The sequence below is a fragment of the Haliaeetus leucocephalus genome, unplaced genomic scaffold, assembly GCF_000737465.1.
Source record: "Haliaeetus leucocephalus isolate CR32 unplaced genomic scaffold, Haliaeetus_leucocephalus-4.0 Scaffold262, whole genome shotgun sequence".
NCBI classification, from domain to species: domain Eukaryota; kingdom Metazoa; phylum Chordata; class Aves; order Accipitriformes; family Accipitridae; genus Haliaeetus; species Haliaeetus leucocephalus.
The window spans coordinates 11,705,968-11,725,560 of NW_010972698.1; the positions used below are offsets into that span (position 1 = coordinate 11,705,968).

General features: G+C 42.9%; 1 protein-coding gene across 3 annotated transcripts in view; it reads right to left on the minus strand.

Annotated features, from left to right (window-relative positions):
• Positions 1-19,593, minus strand: part of ENOX2 (ecto-NOX disulfide-thiol exchanger 2) — a 54,811-nt gene that overhangs the window by 26,434 nt on the left and 8,784 nt on the right. Inside the window, exons 2-5 of one of the 3 annotated variants that reach the window (XM_010569120.1) lie at positions 13,707-13,850; positions 10,567-10,780; positions 9,893-10,024; positions 6,025-6,180 (exon numbers count right to left, since the gene is read on the minus strand). In XM_010569120.1, coding sequence (XP_010567422.1) covers positions 6,025-6,180; positions 9,893-9,989 — 253 coding nt within the window. In that variant the 5' untranslated portion in view covers positions 9,990-10,024; positions 10,567-10,780; positions 13,707-13,850. Of the gene's footprint in view, positions 1-6,024; positions 6,181-9,892; positions 10,028-10,566; positions 10,781-13,706; positions 13,851-19,593 lie in introns of all 3 variants that reach the window. The other 2 variants (XM_010569119.1, XM_010569118.1) reach the window with 2 other exon arrangements.

Below are 19,593 nucleotides of genomic sequence, written 5' to 3' on the forward strand. Positions count from 1 at the left end.
GAGCACCCCGGTGGGAGTTCAGTCTACACCATGTATGCAGACCTTAGGCTGAAAAACCACTGTGAGTGTGGGTAGAGGAAATCTGGGAGGAACACATACCTCAAAAGCAGTGTCTGAGTGTTTCCATGATGGTTACTTGTTTGCCAGCATGAAGAGAATACACTATTTTGTTACATGTTCAGAGGCCAGAAAGGGATTAACAGTGCATCTTCCTTCTATCACAGTGTTCAAAATTCTTGAACTGGCTTGTCAACATGTATTTAATTTTAAAAAAACACAATACAAAAAAAACCCAAAACCAAACACACACAAAAAAAACCCCAATCCAATCCAAAAGTGTTTCCAGGACAGCAAGACAGGTTTTCTTCTGGGGATGGTGAACTAAGAGATAAATCATCAGACTGGGCTTTGCAAGAGTTTTATTTAAAATGCTGGGCACAGGAGCACCACAGACTCCCACTGCTGGGAGCCCATCAGGCTCGGGTGCCATCTGCTGGTACCTTCTTATGAATTATATATAGACACGCAGTCACAAACATCTCCTGCAACTTCTCTGCATAATGAAAGCATCTTATTTCCAGTGAAGAGCACTGCTTCTGAAAAAATTAAGTCCTTGTTTTTCCATCAGTAATTTCAAGATCTGTACCGTGCTGACACAGACCCACAGACTTCTGCGGGGCCCCAACGGTATGGCTGGGCTGTGCAGGCACTGCAGGGAGAAGCACGCCTGAGACTGCACTTACGCTCCTACCTTCCCCAGTTTGTAATTTCTGTCAATTTTATACTGGAGAATTTATCGTTAATGCTTTATGGGGTGGAATGGTTCTCACTCTCTCCTCGTCTGGCAATAAACACAGCTCATAGGATCTGACTTATTAATCTTCTCTGAAGATAAAAAGCAAAGCAAAGTTTGCAGGAAGAGTAGTGCAGAGTAGTCTCAGAAACACCAAGACCAGGAGAGCACTTACTGCCAAGCTGCATGCATTAACCTGCTGCTGCCAGGCTCTGCCATGGCCTGGTACCCACTGCAGAGCACAGAAGAGGAGACCATGACTCTGTGCAGCTCCTGTTGACCACAGTAAGTGTGAACCAAGTCAGGGGTGCTCTGGTCCATTCTCCGGGGGACAAACAGGCCATTAAGAGCTGTTAATTCATTTCCCAAGTCTGCTTGCAAGTAAGCATCTTGTGCTGAGAAATCCAGTCTCATGACAAGCACAGCGAGGCAGATGTATTAGTCAGTGTTGAGTATCTTATTTTCTTCATACAGAAAACTGAGACACTTGCCGTTTCCCCCAGTACCAGCACCTCCTCCTTCTCAAATCAGTCAGTCTAGGGGAGTGATGAATAAAGTGAGATGAGCCCACATCACACTGATAACACTGTACTAGAGCTACAGCCTCTGTTCTCACTAAGTTGGCTATGAAACCAGTCCCTGCAGCTTGAGGACATCAATTTTGCAGACATGAGCTTCGCCGACAGCACATATGGGCTCCTGCAAGTCTGTAAATTACTAAATCTTGATTTTGCCAAGAATTATGTCCTTTCTCAACCTTCAACAGCCTCCCACTGCCACTGGCCTGCTCAGAGTAGTAATACAGCACTACAGTGCCACAGCCCAACACTCTGCTCTAAGGGTAACATGTTGGGTCACAGGCCCCTTGGTTTTCCAGGTCAAACACAGTTACTTACCATCCTGCAAACAGCTGTGTAACAAGGGGCAAGCAAGGCCCCAGCTAGTCTGGAGATCACATCAAAATAAACTATTCCCATGGAGTTCATATGTTCTTCCCACTGGGGAGACAGACTTGATCACTGCTGCAATTAATACAGTTACTGGGTTAAGGCACACATTTGCCTAATGTGCCCTTCACAAGCACAGCCTTGTCCAGCCGGCCTCCCAGGTGGACAACATGAAACACAGCAAACCTTGCCCTATGTATAACAGGATACTGAAGGTCCCTCCTAAATCTGTAAAGCACAAAGACCCAGGGAAGCCTGGCTGGTCAGCCCTGGCAGCGTTGCCCAGATATGGTGTGGACCCAATACCTAACTCGTGGCAAGCTGCATATCATCCACTCTGAGAGCAGCTTGCATAGTTCATATTCTTCATGATATGTACAACAGAGGAAAGCACCTTAAAGTCTACAAGTAGGAAAGCAAGCTAAACAAGAGAAATGTTAATTAAGAAAGCTTGAAGAAGCAGGAAGAAAGTGGTCTATTGCGTTATGATATCCTCCCTCATGCAATATCTGACTTAACAGGAAAAACTGCTCAGAATAAAGGGATTGCATCCTGGGTCACACAGAGATAGGTCACTAGAATACATGGTAAGAGACAGAACTGCACTTCATTTTTACATAAAGGTGTGCTCTGAAGTTGCTTTCTAGCAAAGACTGTAAGCCCACTCTCCCCAAAGCAGCATCAGGTCTCATCATCAGTGATATTTGGTAAAATACTGACAAGTTCAAGGCTACAGCCTGGCTGGCTGCTGGAATAAAAATATTGATCAGCCTTAAGGTGAAGCAGATTGTCTCATGGCCACAACAGTTTGTTACTAATTACCAGACCAGGAACCAGCTTCACACCATCATTTAGCATATCAACTAAACTCTGTACTGCAACTGCGCACACTTTAGACTTACCTGCTCAAGCTACACCCGCTCACACAGATCCATACTACCTGTGAAAGACATGTTCACACAGATATCTATGTAATTTAGGCTATACCTGAGATAATAGTCTAGGTTTCTTTTATGGCTAAGGGATGAAAACGGGCTCCTTCAGAAGCACTGCTTTATCTTGTAGGTAGATGTCTAGAATAGATAAATTGTAACCAAATACTGACCTTTCTCCTTCAGCTGTAAAGAGAGTCTGGAAGATTAATCCAGATAGTAAACATTTATGCTGAGGTGGAACACTTCAACTAATTTTAGATACCTTCAACATAGGTTTCCCCACAAGCGAGTCACTCTGTGCTCCCCTTATAATCATGGGAGAGCTGGGCAGCAGAGCTTGGGGAGATTCATCTTCCTCAAAAGCAGACAAAAACATTTGCTTATACAAACTGCCCCAAACTCCACCAGTTGCTCTCCAGTGATGCCAAAGGGGCTGCAGGCTCTACATAGAAAGGTTCATGGTGAGGACAGCCTAAAAATAAAGGTAAGAGTAGGTTCACCTGGACCATCTCAAGTTCCTTCCAAGCGGCCATTCCTGGCAGTAAAATTTGTCAGGATTATCCTGACAAAAGTAATGACAAATTTGGTATGGGCAAAATCATTTCTGCCATGCAAGTATGTCACTGGGGAGAAAAGACAAGCAGTTGAGTGTCAACATGGGATGCTTGAAGAGTCAAAAGGATGAAGAATGATTAACTAGGGATGAGAAGCTGAACTGATGCTGAGGGATAAAGCTTCTTGTCCAAAGGGGCTGCACAGTTAAAATCCTTAACAGCAAAACTAGCATTAGCATTTATGCTTCCTTCTTTTTGATCTCTGGAAAATAAGGAAATATTCCTCTAATTTCCTGAGACAGTCACTGAGGTCTGCCATCACCTGTTATCCAGACTCTGAGGATGGAAAGACAGAGGTCATAAAACAGGTCTTCACACTAACACACACATACCAGAACACGGCAGAACAAAACTAGTGTCGTTCCAACACCCTCCCAGAGGCATATGGGACTGTGACGATGGGATAAGGCCAAGGTTTCACCAAGCGCTCGGGAGGTATTACCATCAGGGCTGGCACTTGATGAACCACCACTGTTTATTTCTGTAGTTGCCACTGTGGGCCAAATGTATTAGTGCTCTGAGAGGAGAGAGAGACTGAACCCTTCCAGTCCCAGCTGCTTTCCTTGGGGGTTGCCCTTGAAAAGGCAATATTTAATACTGATTTTCTTGCCACCCTTCAGAGAACGAACAATGGTAAGAGATTCCTAAGCAGTCTCCGCCTGGACAGCCTACCATCTCCAGGGCTCCAGCTGGAGCAGGGCAATGAGTCAGAAGGCAAAGCACTGCCCTCTAAAACAGAGGTTTTAGCAGCTTGCCAAGAACAAGCAACCTGTAGACAAGAAGCAACCATTTTTTGAAAGTAACTGACCAAATTTAAGATGGTTTTTACATGGCAACCTTGACCTCAGTCTTTTCACAAAGGCAGACTTGACCTCAAGAGAAGTTCAGCACTGTGCCTGGCCAGGATTAGGAAGGTGAGAAATTCAGAAAATGCCAAGCTGTGCAAGAGGAGAAAAATGGAGAAACAACTGCACTTGCTTCATTTAGAATCCTAAATGAGAGTACTTAAACCTGTTAAAGTAAGACATGGAACAAAATAATTGTTGGAAGAAAAATGGGCAGCTCCAAATGAAGTGAAGCAAGGGTACGTGCAGGAAGGACTGAAATTAGTGGTACAGCTTTGTGGTTCAGTTGTGAGATAGCAAAAAAAAAAAAAAAGAATACCATGGATAAAATCAGAAATTACTTGGACCACAGAGTGCTTATGGAGAAGATCTGGATAACACTAGAAATTTTAAAATATTTTTTAATATTCTAAAAAATTTATATTCTATGATTGATATTCTATAATTAATATTCTGTGAAGAACTCTGTGACTATGACACCAAGTTTCTCAGGTAAAAGCTGAAGAACAGATGTATTGATAATGATATTGCAAATAACAAGTCAATACATTTCATCAGGTAGTTCTTGAGCCAATAAGAAGTGACACTTGAAATCCACGGGGCAGTAATTTATAACTATTAAGGATGTCAGAGAACAGCTAGTGCTAAAACAAATAATCTTGATGGAGCAACCACAAGCTGATCCACTTTAATTGAAATAAAAAGCTAAAAAAGCCATGTTTTTACTGCGTGTTTTGTAACTGAAGAGGCTTTTATTTCATAGCAGCAATTTTAAGAAATTAAAGGAACTGGTCTGAAAAATTCTAAGGACTTGAATATAATCAAAGCTTCCAATAAATAAACTGGAACTTGTATGTCAAAGAAAGAAAGAAAAAAGAAAAAAAGCCTTGCCCTGCAAGCCTAACTGGATCAGTAACCACTCCAAAACAGACTTCAGAAATACACATACAGAGTCTGCAAGAAACAGGAAAGGAGTTGATTACCATAGATATGTACAAGTTTGAAGCAGAGAGAGTGAGGGCAAAGTAAGATTTGACAAAAAAAAAAGTAATCAAAACAATCTAGAATCTTTTAATGGAAATTAATACAAGTACCAAGAAGTCCCTCAGCCAGAAAAACTCCAAACTCTAAAACAAAGAAATGGAACAGACTGGATGCTAAGTAAGTAACCGATGTCTGTCTGTTCTAACAGCAGTGGCTAAAGATATCCTCCAAAGCCAAGAAATGAGATCTCCTACTTATCTCCATCACATCTACATTTTGTTGGCTATTTCATCTCCTTCATCTTTCCCTGCACAAGCCCAGCCAACTGACAGGTAACGATGTTTCCCCCGCCCCCACTCTGTTTTTTACAATAAAAGTGAGGAGAAAGGGTCAGTCAGCTAGTTTGAAGGGGATCCTTGTTTCTTGCTATAGCCTGATGAGCCCTGACTGCCCGTTTCTTAAAGTCTTCTGTCTTATTTCCAACTGCCTCTGCTCTCCTTCCATCACATTCTGCAAAACCCAGAGCACTCCCGTCTCTCAGTACGGACCACGCTGGCTGATCCAATCCCCTTACCTCCAAGAGCTCACTGTCTTTGAAACCTTAGATAATACATGCAAGAATCACGCCATGAAAATTAGAGTTCAAATATCCAGAGACTGGAATGCTTTCTTCCCCAGTCCTTATCAATCCAGCAATGGAAAAGGCTATTTACGGAAATGGTAAACATTCAGTGACATGAACAGGCTTCTCCTATTGCTCCATCACCTGCCTGAGCTCACCCCAGAGCTGCTATGTCCAGGCAATGTAATGGTTCTTCTCTCATATATACATTTTTTTTAATATATATATACACACACAGAGTTATTCTTATATAGACAGAAACAGGACAAAACATAGACAGTTACGTGGATTAGGTGGGAAGAGAGTGCAGCTTTTGCAGTGAATGATCTCCTTCACAGCAGGCATGTCCGGAGGGATGGGAGGTGGGACTATCCCCAAGCCTGGCATCATGGGGTTGATCGGAGGGATTCCAGTCATCATCCCAAGAGCAGGATCAAAATCTAAATGAGGGAGAGAATAAGGGAGTCAGGTAGTGGTTTGGACTCATACAGTAACTGTTTATTCAGACAGCAAATGGAGTACTCTCCCCACATGTGCCAGTGAAAATTAGCTGAATAAACAGCAATAGAGAGGGAACACTGTAACACAATGCACCAGAATTTTAGATTTGTGCCCTTAAACCAACTTAAAAACTGTTTCGTTGTTGACTGCCTCAGCCAAATAGATATTCTCTATTCAAATAAACTATGTCCTTCTCCACTCTGTAGACACCATCTCCCATCTAGTGTCAAAACCTTCCCCAGTAAGTATTATATTATCCATATAGAGGTGGCATATGGAAACAGTGTAAAACCTAACCCAGTCCAGTGTCACTAAGTAGTTTAGCAGTGCAGACAGCTTGTGACCCAGGGCTAAGGGCATCACCTTGCAAACCAGACAAGTGTACCAATTTCAGCAGCTAAGAACATGCCAGAATAATTCTGGGTAAAACACACAGAAGCATTTAAGGAAATACCTTACTGCATGTCTTACCCTGCTTAAGTTGTTTCTAGGCTTTACCTAGCACTCTGACTATATCTAAGTAGCATTTTACTTTGATTTTGCTCTTAGATTTGCCTGCAACACCAAATAAAACTAAACAGAGCTGTCAAAGGAGGTGTATTTTATCTGTTCAGAAGTTGCGAACCCTGGGGAAGCAATACCTGTAGGCAGCCAAAATGGAAACAGTACACCTAGATGCCTTATGGAGAAGGCTCATGAGTCTGAGAATGTCAGCAGCTAAGCTGTAAGGACAACCAGTACCAGCAAGGCCAGATGGTACTATCAGGGTGAGATCTCAGGAGGAACTCCCTCCTGCAAGTGCACGACATCTTCTCTACCCTCTACCACCACTACTCTCTTTGCAGCAGAAGCTCTGAAGACACAGACAATCCCAAAAAAACCACAGGGCACTACCACAGAATATGCAATCCCGAGCACTACAGAGCCTTTGAATCTGGCTGCCTGTTTTGAGATGTAGATGGATAAAATTAATTTTCCAGGGCACAGACAAAAGTTACAAATAGGCAGAACTCAGTGGTGCACAAGCAGCATTTTCCTTTGATCCTAGGCTGGCATCATTTCAGATGCTATTCATATCCTTAAGGCAGGCAAACATTTTTGTATTCCTCTCTTCACAACCACTACTTACAGTAATCCAGATGCAAGACAACTTTTAGTGTCCAGATTGGATGTTTGATTTTGGTAGCTGAATTTTGTTTTCATTTGCATTTTGAAATACTTTACCTGGGGATACATTCCTACAAAGTTTATGTATGTTGTTTGGCTTGCCCAATTTGGATTTCCTTGTACTCGGTGCAAGTGTTGCTGTTCATTTTACATCACACATGAACAGTCACAGTAAAAACACAGATCTGAGGCAAATCCTCTGCCACGAAACAGGCATTTCAGAGGAAGGCACAAGAAATCTTCTTGTCGCTAACTGTGAAATATGGATGTAGGGATACATGTGGATTGTATCCTTATCCATGGCCAGCTAGCTGATGCTGAAACACACTGCATACACGTTTCCAGAGGAAACAGGCTGTAAGGAACAACAAGGGTTGGCCTGAATGATCAAGGCTATACCTGTACAACTGCTACCTCAGGGCACAAAGGTCTTTGAGCTGGGGCTTGGCTTACAGGCTTGGACCAGGAAAGGGAGGGTGGGGAGAGGCTACACCATCCCAGACCTCTGCAGTTTAAATTCACATATTGCTAAATTGAAGTTTGAGATGAAGGTCACCTTGTGGATGGCTGTGATCTTCAGTGACAAAACTCACTGAAGATGCAAGGTAGCTGGAGAAAAATTGCAGGACTTAGTCTGGAAAATGCAGATACCATTCAAAATATTCACGTGTTAGAGTCCAAGATCCCATTTGTCTTCCCAGCACAGCTTGATATAGGTAAACTCACAAGATTGAGAGTATGACATCAGTGCTGGCAGCAAAAGGGGCAAAACAAGGTGTGTTTCAGCCACCTCCCCACCATCCTTGGCAGGGTGGTGGCTGTTCTTCCCAGCACTACAGCCAGAGGTGCCAGGGGTCATGCTGGGCTACCTGCCACGTGTCAAGGACAGGCAAGTGAACCCCCTGCTACAACTTTTGCAAGGCTCTAAATTCAGTCCCTTCACATTTTATAATTCTTCATGCCAATGAAAGCAGTCTCACTTTGTCCTGGTAATTTGTTACTGCCTCAAGGTTAGCTGACAGCGATAGGTATGGATACCAATCAGAGAAAATCCTTAATGCAGGACAGAGCTTGAGGAATCCAAGGGAGGAGAAAGCCAAGATGGGTGTTTCTCTGACAAAGCAAGACTTACAGGTTTTTAAAAACGTGAATGGATACAAGTACCAGAAACAAAAGAACTGGCAGGGTAATGAACTATCACAGTATAATGAAAGGTAGAAAGTGTATATGCAAGGGCAAACAGTGATCTTTGGATTTGTGGTGAGCCCCACTGTTTATTGCTCAACGAGCAATGTGCAAGACAACTTGCCACCTTGCATAGAGATCTGCTGCTTCTGTTAAGAAGCTGAGCCCATGGCTACAGGACAACATCCGAGAGGCTTAAGAAGCAGATTCAGAAGAGCCAGTCTCCATTTTTAACAGGGGAAAAAAAAAAAAAGAAAAAAGTCCTCAAGGACTCAAAAGAGTTCAAAAACATCAGACCTGGCACGTACTTTTTGGTGAAAACTGTGATAAAAAAAGAAAGCTTCCCCTGTTCTTACAACAGGGAATGGGAGACTGGCTTCAAACTTGTGTGCTCTCCTAGAACAGACTTCTATTGATTTTTCCTTGACAGAAGCATGTGAGCAGGAGAATGACATGAAAACACCACCCCTACAGCAAAGACAAAAGTGAAACAAGGCCTAGGGGACAGAAGAGTACAGACTGCATGCAAAACTTATGGCAAATTAAGTGATGCTGTTAGTTAAATATAGTATCAGCTGCACAGCAAACTACCTGCTCTATGCCACAAGAGCAGAAATAGGATTGTAGAGTGGTGCCAACACAGATATCCCCTCCCCAGGTGAGTAGGCAATTATTCAGGCAGGAGACAGCATCCTTCTCAAGTGCTTAATGCAGTAAAGCACTGAAACAGTAATTTCATGTCAGGATTTTGATGCACAGGCATCCTGCACTGCTGAGAAACCAGGTACAGCACAGCTCTGTTCCCACAGGAGCTCTTTAACAAATCCTGGACTGACCCACGCACTTGTACTCTGGACTACAAGGTGGTAATTTCTGGAGCAGAACCCTCCATTAATTTCTGCCACATGCATTTTACTGCCCTATTGCTTTCCTCTTCATCTCCCTCCTATCCTTTCTCTTAAACAGTTCCCGTTCATCTTAGAATAACGTGTTACTTGATATCACTGGTTTCCTGACCTCTGTGCAGGACCCTCCTCCTGCTGGTCCACTGCAGACTATCTAGAGGTAGCCCACAATAGCTATTGTTTGCATCAAAACCCATGTATTCTCATTTCCTCTGAAATCAGTTTTAAAACAGTGGTCTCTAAATAAATCACTTGCAGACATTAATGCATTTCAAACACAGCTTATTAATGTTTTTTGTTCGTGGTAGGCATTTATCTACCTCAACTGAAATAGGTTCTTCCCAAAGACATGTTTGAAAGCAAAGGTGGGCACAGTCTGGATAAGTTCACGTACCAGGCAGGAGGGGCTGTCCTGTCATCCCCATGGGAGCCATCCCTAGATTGTTCATTGCAGTGGCCCAGGCAGTTGGGTCTGACATTGGCAAGCCCATCGGAATGGAGTCGAGGCTTAGTTTTCTGCCACCATCTGCTGAGATGAAAAAAAGTGATTAACAGCTTAGTGCATATCTTAACTTTTCTGCAGGGCATACGTTGCCCAGCAAGGCTCTGCAGTGTCAGCATCCAAAAACAGATTTGAACCTAACACATAGGAAAGAGCCAAATGGAAAAAAACAAACAAAAAAAACCCCCACAAAAAACAAAACCAACAGTGCTGTCCCTCTCGAGCAGACATTTTATAGAAGCAAGGTCTATGAAAACACTGCCTTCCAAGAGCATCTAAATTACGGTTTATCCACTACAATCAATAGCTCCAAGGGGCCTTAAAGGAACACTGATTAAAGGTAAGGGATACACTTTGATTCCTCCCAAGAAATTTATGAATAAAGGACAAACATTCAGCAGGTATAAATTGTCATAATTGCACTGAATATAACAGAGATGGCCAGTCTGTTCCAGCAGAGAGTACTTCCACTGCCATCTGAAGACATTTCTCTTCCATGCTAAAAGGGGAAATGAAGCAAAGAACAATGTCACACTGCTGACAGCAGCAGTACCAGTGTTACTTACTCAAGGTCTAGCGAAGTTATCTGGTAATCCAGGTAGAACCATTAACATTATACCAACATATGGCTTAATTAAGCATTCAAACCTTCTTCTGCGATTTAGCTGGGTCAACCACGCCTTTAGCTGCTTACTTCCATGTACCACCAAGATATATGCTTGTTCTTTTTTTAACTAGAACCTCTAGGTTTTAATGAGAGGTGCCCAAATGCAAAAATATCTGATTTCAAAAAGGAAAAAAAAATGCTTAGCCCAAGGTTAACTCTGCACAGGAGGAAAAATAAAAAATAATAATAATTAAAAAAAAAAAACAAACCACAAACAAAAACCAACCAAACCCAGTGCCCAGGGCATTTCTCTGCTGGGAAGAAAAGATAGAGCTTGAGATAATTGCCCAAATCACAGCAGGAACACCAAACCTGGCCATCTGCAGTCAGATTAGTCTCACATGCCATCTCCCTGATGAAGCTTTCATAAAATGAATGCTTGTTTGAAAAAAATCTGGCTTCAGCAACTGGGGAGGGGAGAATATCAACAGTGTTACTGACAGAAGCAATATGAAAAACTTCCCAGCTTTAACCTGAAACTCAGCAGAGTTGATATTCTCCCATCTTATACAACCCAGGATACAACCCAGTGCACAGACTCCCAAAGCTCTCCAGAACACACCAGCGGAGGAAATTTATTGACCATTTATCTCACCCTGTGATTTAATGATTCAGAATTTCCATTTCCCACCCCATTCAACCACTCCTCTCTTGGCTTCAGAGAGGGGACAAGAGATCAGTTCACCTCCCTGAAATGCCACCTCTGTGCCCCTGGTGAGAAGTCTCCCTCTGCAATGGCCACCCATCTTCTGGTAACCACCCAACCCATGTATCACTTGGGCCATCTCCAAAATCCTCATCTCCTACGCTCAACTTAAACGAAGCATTGCCAGGGTCGAACACCTAGCCTTGGCCTCGTCTTTCCCTCCTGTCACTGTCAGTCCCACCACCCTTTGCAGTACAAACAAATCACCCATTTTGCTTTTTACATTAGCCAAGCTCTAAGCACTAGCCAAATGCCTACAGTGGAGTTAACATATGTACAAAATACCACCTGCACGCCTCTATTTTTTCCTTATCTAACAGATATTATTGATTAGGGGAAAACAGGACATCCTTTGAAATAGCTCAGACCTGATGCTCAATAGTCAGCAGACTTAGTCAAGTTGAATATGAATTAAAGCAGCATCAATAGAACAATATACTCCACCCCCAAAAAAGGAAAATTCAGCTCTCTAGCTGTCAATGATGAAACCTAATTTCAAGCATGGGTTTTGGAATAAGACTGACTATTCTAGGTTTGTAGCAATGTGTTGCAATATAGTTAGATGGCAACATGACAGGCAGGCTCTACAGCACGTCACAGCCTGTGAGTGAAGGAAATGGGTACTCAATTACAGTATTTGTTCACCAATTAGAGGCAGTAACACTATTGTGAACTCAACAGATCACACTAACTTGCATTTTATTATGACAACATGCTCACCCACTGCTTTTTAAGTGGGAAAAACATGCACAAGAACATCCATTTTACCTCAGCATAAGAACACTAACATTTACTCCTTTCATACTTGTACAAATCTCTAATTACCCAAAAAGAAACACTCGGGCTGTCACGCCTCTGAGGGACCCCTGATGTTCAATAGCTCTTGGTACAGAACAGGGAGATCCCAACTTTGTAGCACATTACATTACACATTGCAAAACTGAAGTCACAGTTACGTCTTGTTCCACAGTTGGACAAAATCTCTACAGAGATGAGAGCGCTATCTTCTTGCTGACTGCATCACAGAGACAACAGGATCTCAGAAAAGGAAAAGGAGTCCTGCTTTGGCTGCAAGCAGATATCTTAGGGAAATTCACCTTAGTTGATTAGTTGAATCAAGAAATGAGGATGTAGAAGGGTGAACACAGCAGACATTTGTAACCAAAAAGGGCTTATCAGAGATAATCTAGAGAGAAAAAAAGAGAGCAGCTGTAAAAAAGAGTATTTTCTCAAGGGATTATAAAGGAGAGAGTTTGCTCCAACACAAATGAGAAGGGGAAGGACAGGGAGGGAGAAGGAGACACATTAGAAGGACAGGATAAGCCCTCGGTCAAGAGGCTAAGCTCCACACTCCCAGTGGAACTCTCCTGTGCTCTCACTATCAGCATCTCAAAACCATCCCTAAACTGTGCTGGACTATTACCTGTAAAGTTCCAGATTTTTCCTCAAATTTCCTTTAAAGGACTTTTCAGGGAAACAAAAGTTGGACTTTCTCTCTACACAATTACATTTCAACTTCTTTTTCTGCAACTGTATGCTTTGCACATCACCTTCCCACAGCGAGATGGCCTTCTGCTGCAAAATGGCACCTCTGCCTCCAGTCCAGCCTAGTCCTTCCCCTCCTGCACCTGGCATCTCTCTACAGAAACGTTACACAACTAAGTCCCACAGACGCTATTTACATGATGTATGTAACACCTCATCTTCATGGCACAAGCAGATGCCACATTTCCCCGGTCACACTGGTGGGATTGCAGTTTTCAACCACAATATAATCTGCAAATACATTATTCTCTTTTTTTTCTCCAATCACTCTGTGAGAAATACAAGGAAAATTTCTTAGATAACAGCTTCAGTAAGACTCCTAGATCTGATGTTATAACATCATAAGTTATTATGGTCCATTTAACAATTTGCTTTTATTAAATTATCTTAAACATTAATGTCTCCAGTCATTCAGGCTGATCTGCCTTATTACGCTTTTTATTATGGTCATGATTTGAATATTGAGATATTGTCCAATTAGAAAAAAAGGATAAATCTATTGGGACAGATATAGAGATTCCACAGTGCTTATAAAAAAAAAACCCAAAAAACAACCAGTAATACAAAAGTTGCTTTTGTTTTGCACAGAAACAGCAACGAGCACTCGCCCAAGGCCATGCAGGCATGGAACCATGAACACTGGTCTGGCTGCAAAGCAGTACCAGACCACAACTTCATTTCCATCTGTCCACCTTCTGCATTAACATCTTAGTATAGCAGCTGTTTTCAGTATACACTTAAGTGGATGCCTTCTCTATCGCCAGCCACCAAGCTGCTACTCGGCTCACCTGGAGTGACATTTGCTTTCTTCCTCTTCTTGCCTGGATCGCTTCCATTCTCGACTGGGCTTTCCGATACCTGTGGGCCAGCAGTGCTGCCAAACTGCAGAGATTTGTTGTTGCTGGCAGGATCAAAGGACAGATGGTTTAAGCCTAAAAAAGAAGAATACACTCAGAGATTTTCTTTAAATTGGTTTGCGATGCTTCAGGATCACAGTACTAAGAGAAATGCCCAGTACCAGGTACAAGCAGCCCTTCAGGTCCCTGGAGGAACTATGCCTCCTGTTTACTGTCCCCAGCTACAACTGATCTTAATGTTACGCTGATACCACTTTAAAATATTACGCACAAACATTAATCCCAACGCCCACACAAATCAAACCGTTTGATACTGTAAACCAGGGGTGCCTCTCCCCTGTGTTGTACAGTATTTCATGTTTGGAAACTCAGAGGCCAGAATTTTTTTCTATTTCTTCCAATCCAGGAATACATTTTTAATAATTACCTAAGTTTCACCCAATTTGTCACCAGTTGTGAATTCACCCGCAGTTATTTACTAGCAAAAAACAAGGCCCATCTTAGATGACCTTCAAAAACATAAGGTGCTATTGCAATTTTTATTCAAGGAGTCTGGCAAGCAGTTGTCCCGCTTCGTAGCTGAGGAAGCGTGCTCCACAACATGCATCCCCAAAGAGGGGAGTTCACAGACCCAGCCAACTGGGCCAAACTCCTCCTCAGCCAAGTGATGGTTCCACTATCAGGGTCCAGACAAACTTCTTCAGCCTCAGGGCTCAAGTTCCCTCTCCCCTACCCTGCAGCAAAGGAACAGGTTTTCCTTCGCAGGCACCCACTTATCCCCGATTCCCACTCCATCAGTCCTCAGCCACACCATTACCTTCCACTCTGTGTGCTGGGTGCAGGCTGACAAGTGCCACAGATGATGCTAGCAGTGCCTCCATACACTCCTTTTAAGAACCACAGCACTCAAAGACAGAGTGCCTTGAGTCCTGTTGCTTAGAGTTTGTTATTGATAGAGCAGATCTACCACCGAGTTAGGTTTACTCAATAACAAGCTTAGACTGACCCATATAAATTAAGTATATCTAAAGATATAAAACCAGAACAGTTAAGATGATATCTACCACCGAGACACCCTTTTGCTGATAAGCACACTGTATGTTGGTTTTAGACACAGCTGTCCATCTTTTTAACAGCCATCATCTACCTTATGAGCTCCAAGATCTTGGAGAACACCAACATAACTCAGGTTTTCCAGGAAGGATCCTGATGGAGACACCAAGGCCCATACAGACCCATGAAGACCAGAATTAGGTTTCAAAAATAGTGCAACTTTTTAAAAATTCACCAACTATAAAGCACAATCTGAAATATCAAGTAACCAATAGTCTGAATATTACTCAAAAATTGCTTAGCTGATCACTCGGATAAAGTTTTTTATGTTTCCTGGAAGTTTTGAGTTTTTCCTCATTCACAAACATTCGTATCCCTACACAGGACAAGTTACTTCAGTGTTGAGTCCAAGTTTCACAAGAAATATCCAAGCACGTGTTTACATGCAAGTAAAGAAAAAGCAACAGTTAAGAAGTACAAGTAAGGAGAATTATGCTGAAGCAGAACAAAAGCTGCCAGTGGTAAAAGCTGGATGGCGTGATGGCCTTTTCTCTGCCCCCTAAATGTCCAAACACTTAAGCAACAGGTAGCTGAAGCCTGGATACTCGTGCTCACACAGCCAGGAGAGGCAAGCAGCGGTGTTGGAGCTGGCTGCATTTGAAGAGCATCCACTGCACCACGCAAAGGCTGCACATCCCAGGGCTCCCTGGTCCCCACTGCCAGGATCCAGCATCAGCCCACAAGCCTCTGAAGCCTCATTGCTAATATTTGTGTTTTGATAGGTCACAACCTTCAGAAGCAAATCAAGAGAAGGCAGACAGATGCGCTGTAACATCTCGCTGTCTTGGTACGAAAGGTTTAGTACAAAAGACTCCTATAACTACTTAGGCTGTCAGTCAGAAAAAAGTTGCAGGGGGGAAAGAAATTGCCTAGTGGACATGTCAAAAAAAGGAAGTTTCAGAAAACCCATAAAGTGAAGGACCAAGCACAAGGAAGAACATCCAGTTGTAATGCTGACAGCATACAGTCCTGCCAGAGTCCTACAACCTGGATGACTGTAGTCATCAGATGGTTTCTTCTCCTGAAATAGCTTCTTTGGAGTATAATTCCCAATGTTGCCCCACCTGGCTGACCAAATTGCAACTATCTTCAGTGGCCTCTTCAACATCCCTAATAAGGTGTCTATAGCCCCACCTTCTACTTCCTAAGAGGCAAGGCTAATTAATGTGGGCCAAATACCCGCTCCTGTCAAGGCACGGCACCAGGGCAGAAGCTCAGAGGGGAACCAGAACAGCTACCACAGGGAGCAGTAAACCTGGATTTTGGTCTCTGCTCCCATATTCTCTCCTGTGAGCACCATGAGTACAGTCTCAGGCGTCTATAAGAGCTTTGAAGCCCAATGTTGTTTTCCAGCATCATCCTACTACAGCCAACTAGATCTTTAAATGCTTACAGGATCTCCCTAGATGATCCTAGTTGCCCTGTAATGAATGTAAAAAGATTTATAGGAAAACTCACTTATGGAGGAAAAAAAAAATTGCAGAGGAACAGAGCTTGCTGATGTAGTAGCTGATACAGTGGAAGTGGGGAAAGGAATAAGTTTTTTTGACACAAGAGGCATTTGAATGAGCCAGCTTTAAAGGAATGGACAGTTTGGGTTCTTTAAAAAGACACATTTGAGGAAATACTGTTTGGAGCTTTTTCTAAGACCACAAGAGAGGATTTCTAAGGAGAAATAAAACTGGTATTACAGAAACCCAACCGTATGGCTCAACAAAAACAAGGCAAAACCTGTCCACTGCACCTGAGTTGAAAGAGCAGAGGGAAGCAACCATAACAGTTTCAGGTCATCTCCCATTCAGTCACATGGGGGTCAAAAGGCTTTAATGGACAATTGACAAAACTGGGCAAGACGGGAGGTCTCTAGGGGATACCATGAAACAGAGTAAAAAGGCGAACAGATCCTTAAACAATCAACCACTATATAAAGTGAGAAAAGCTAATTATTCAGGTTTGAATCAAAGAGGACTGAAGAAAAACTGGTTTGCAGCTTCCAGTATATTTCCTAATTCAAGGTACTACAGACATTTCAGAGTAATTCTGTGCTAAACCGTCTTTTAGATGATCACCCTCCACAGATCTGTAGCGGACAAATTGCAGGTGATGGTCAATCAATCGCATTTATGTGCCAGCAGAATGCAGTCCCCACCATTCCTGGCTCTCTAAAATGGTCTGTTTCTGAAAACTACAGGTAACAAGAAAAAAGTACTTTGTAAACAATTCCAAATTACCAGAGGCTTCAAACATAAAGCTTCAAGTATGCAACTAACCACAGCAAGTTTTAGAGAGGTATACTGCCCTTAATTGAGCACTGAGTTCATTATTCCACCTTCTGTCATATTCAGCGCTTGCAGGGATGCAAGACTAAAGGGACATTAAAACATCCAGTTTGATTTATCTTTGTCTCAGCAAACTCACTCTGAACAGTCAATGCAAAAACAAACAAACAAATCCTTTTTGTGGACCCATATAAAGTGATAAAAATAGCTACATTTCTGCTAACGTATGCCTATGCTCCTGGAGGGTGGGAGCATCAGGAGAACTACAGGACTACCAAAGATTACAATTACGCCATCTCAATGCACTGACAGGCCAAGGCATTTGTACCAAATCTTTCTCTAGACACACTGCAGTGTCACGATTTCTATTCTAGAGGATTCCACTTCCAAGAACTTGTTAATAAACACGGTTGCTGTGAACAGCTGTAAATAGACAAGAGAATGGATACAGCCTGAAGGGGCTCATCTCTTAGCTACTGAAAGGTGAGAATGTAAGAAGCAGCCAAAAAAATAAGTACTATTCGGCTGGCAACAACAATAGTCACGCCTGACTATGCAAGATGCCTACAATGCTGCTTCTTAAATACCCCGAAGTCAAAATATCACTGAGGTCATGAGGGCTCAGGAAAACAAATCTCGAATGCAGCAGGTTAAAAATAGGGAGAGGCTGTATGCAGCAAAGAAACAGGGACAACAGAAAAGGAGCAATTGTAAGATTTACCTCTATTATTATCCAGCTGATGGAAAAGGCAACATTAAATTTGAAAGCATGTTTTCCCATGCTTGGGCATAGGGAAGGATGTGGACAAGCAGCGATCCAGCTGGACACCTGTGCCTCCAGGCCTGAAATGGACAGATGCCCTGCCCTGGCTGAAGATGACATGCCATACACTCAGCATCAACCAACACCTGAATGTTAATGCACACCACTTGGGCAATTACTTTCTAACCCACTGAAGAGCAAAGGCAGCTACTTACTCCAATTATTTCCATCATCAGTTTGAGCTAGGATGCTTGATTATGCTCTGTGGTATAGAAGGAGCATTCTGATGCTGCATCTGCTCTGATGACTGTGCTGGGGAGGGATGCAGCCATCTCCAGCAGAGTGAGCTAACAAGGAGTGAAAAACTACTTGTGTTCTTTGCAAAAAAATTTTTATTAACGTATTTTGGAAAAAAACAACAGATTCCTTAGCTACAGGACAAACACTGGGGTCTACAGGAAGCAAAGGAAGTTCTCACAGATATACAGCCAGCACCCCTGCCAGTTAGGTCATGAGTCAAGATGTAAAAAAGTGCCTGAACCAAGTGAACAGCTCATGCCAGACCAGAAGGGAGGCAACCCTGCTCCCAGCTGCCCAACACACCCCATGCACCCACACCAGCCCTGGAGACCTCCCATGACCCGATTCCCCTCACACCCCAGGCAGAAATTAATGCAGCTCCTGGGAAATGGACAATGTTCTGCTAGGATTAGTATATCTAAATTGCTCACAGAAGGCTCCAACCCTAACCTGACATATATAGGAAGGACCAGAAACAGACCTAAAAATGCTCTTAAGTCTTCAGCATCAGGTCCCATGACCCTGACTATCCACTGCCTCACCATTGTGAATGAAGCACTGCATAGCTGCAAACCAGCAGGCAACTTGCTACAGACCAGCTGTGAGCCAGCAATGTCTCTCCTGCTTTCAGCATGCAGATTAACAAAAGAAGACCTATAAAAGGAGAAGAGACCATGGTGATGAGAACTGAACAGTAATTAGCAAGCATTTCTCTTCTTGTCTTAAATCATTTCTACCTGAAAACATCCAGACCTCAAGTGCTGGCACTAAACACTGCCTCAAAGGCAGCCACCTCAAGAGTAATTAAAAAAGAAAAGAAAGGTATGTTCCTGGTATTCATCAAGCCCTGTGAAAAGTTCAGGAGGGCAGATCAGTCATTGTCCTGGTTTTGGCTGGGATAGAGTTAATTTTCTTTCTAGCACCTGGTATAGTGTTATGTTTTGGATTCAGTATGAGAAGAATGTTGATAACACACTGATGTTTTCAGTTGTTGCTGAGTAGTGTCTATACTAAGTCAAGGATTTTTCAGCTTCCCATGCCCAGCCAGCAAGAAGGCTAGAGGGGCACAAGAGGTTGAGTGGGGACACAGCCAGGGCAGCTGGCCCAAACTGGCCAAAGGGGTATTCCATACCATGTGATGTCATGCCCAGTATATAAACTGGGAGGAGTTGGCCGGGGAGAGGGTGGATCACCGTTCAGGAGCTAACCGGGCATCGATCAGCACGTGGTGAGCATTGTGCATCACTTGTTTTGTATATTCCAATTCTATTATTATTATTATTTTCTTCCTTTCTGTCCTATTAAACTGTCTTTATCTCAACCCACAAGTTTTACTTCCCCCCCCCCCCCCTTTTCTCCCCCC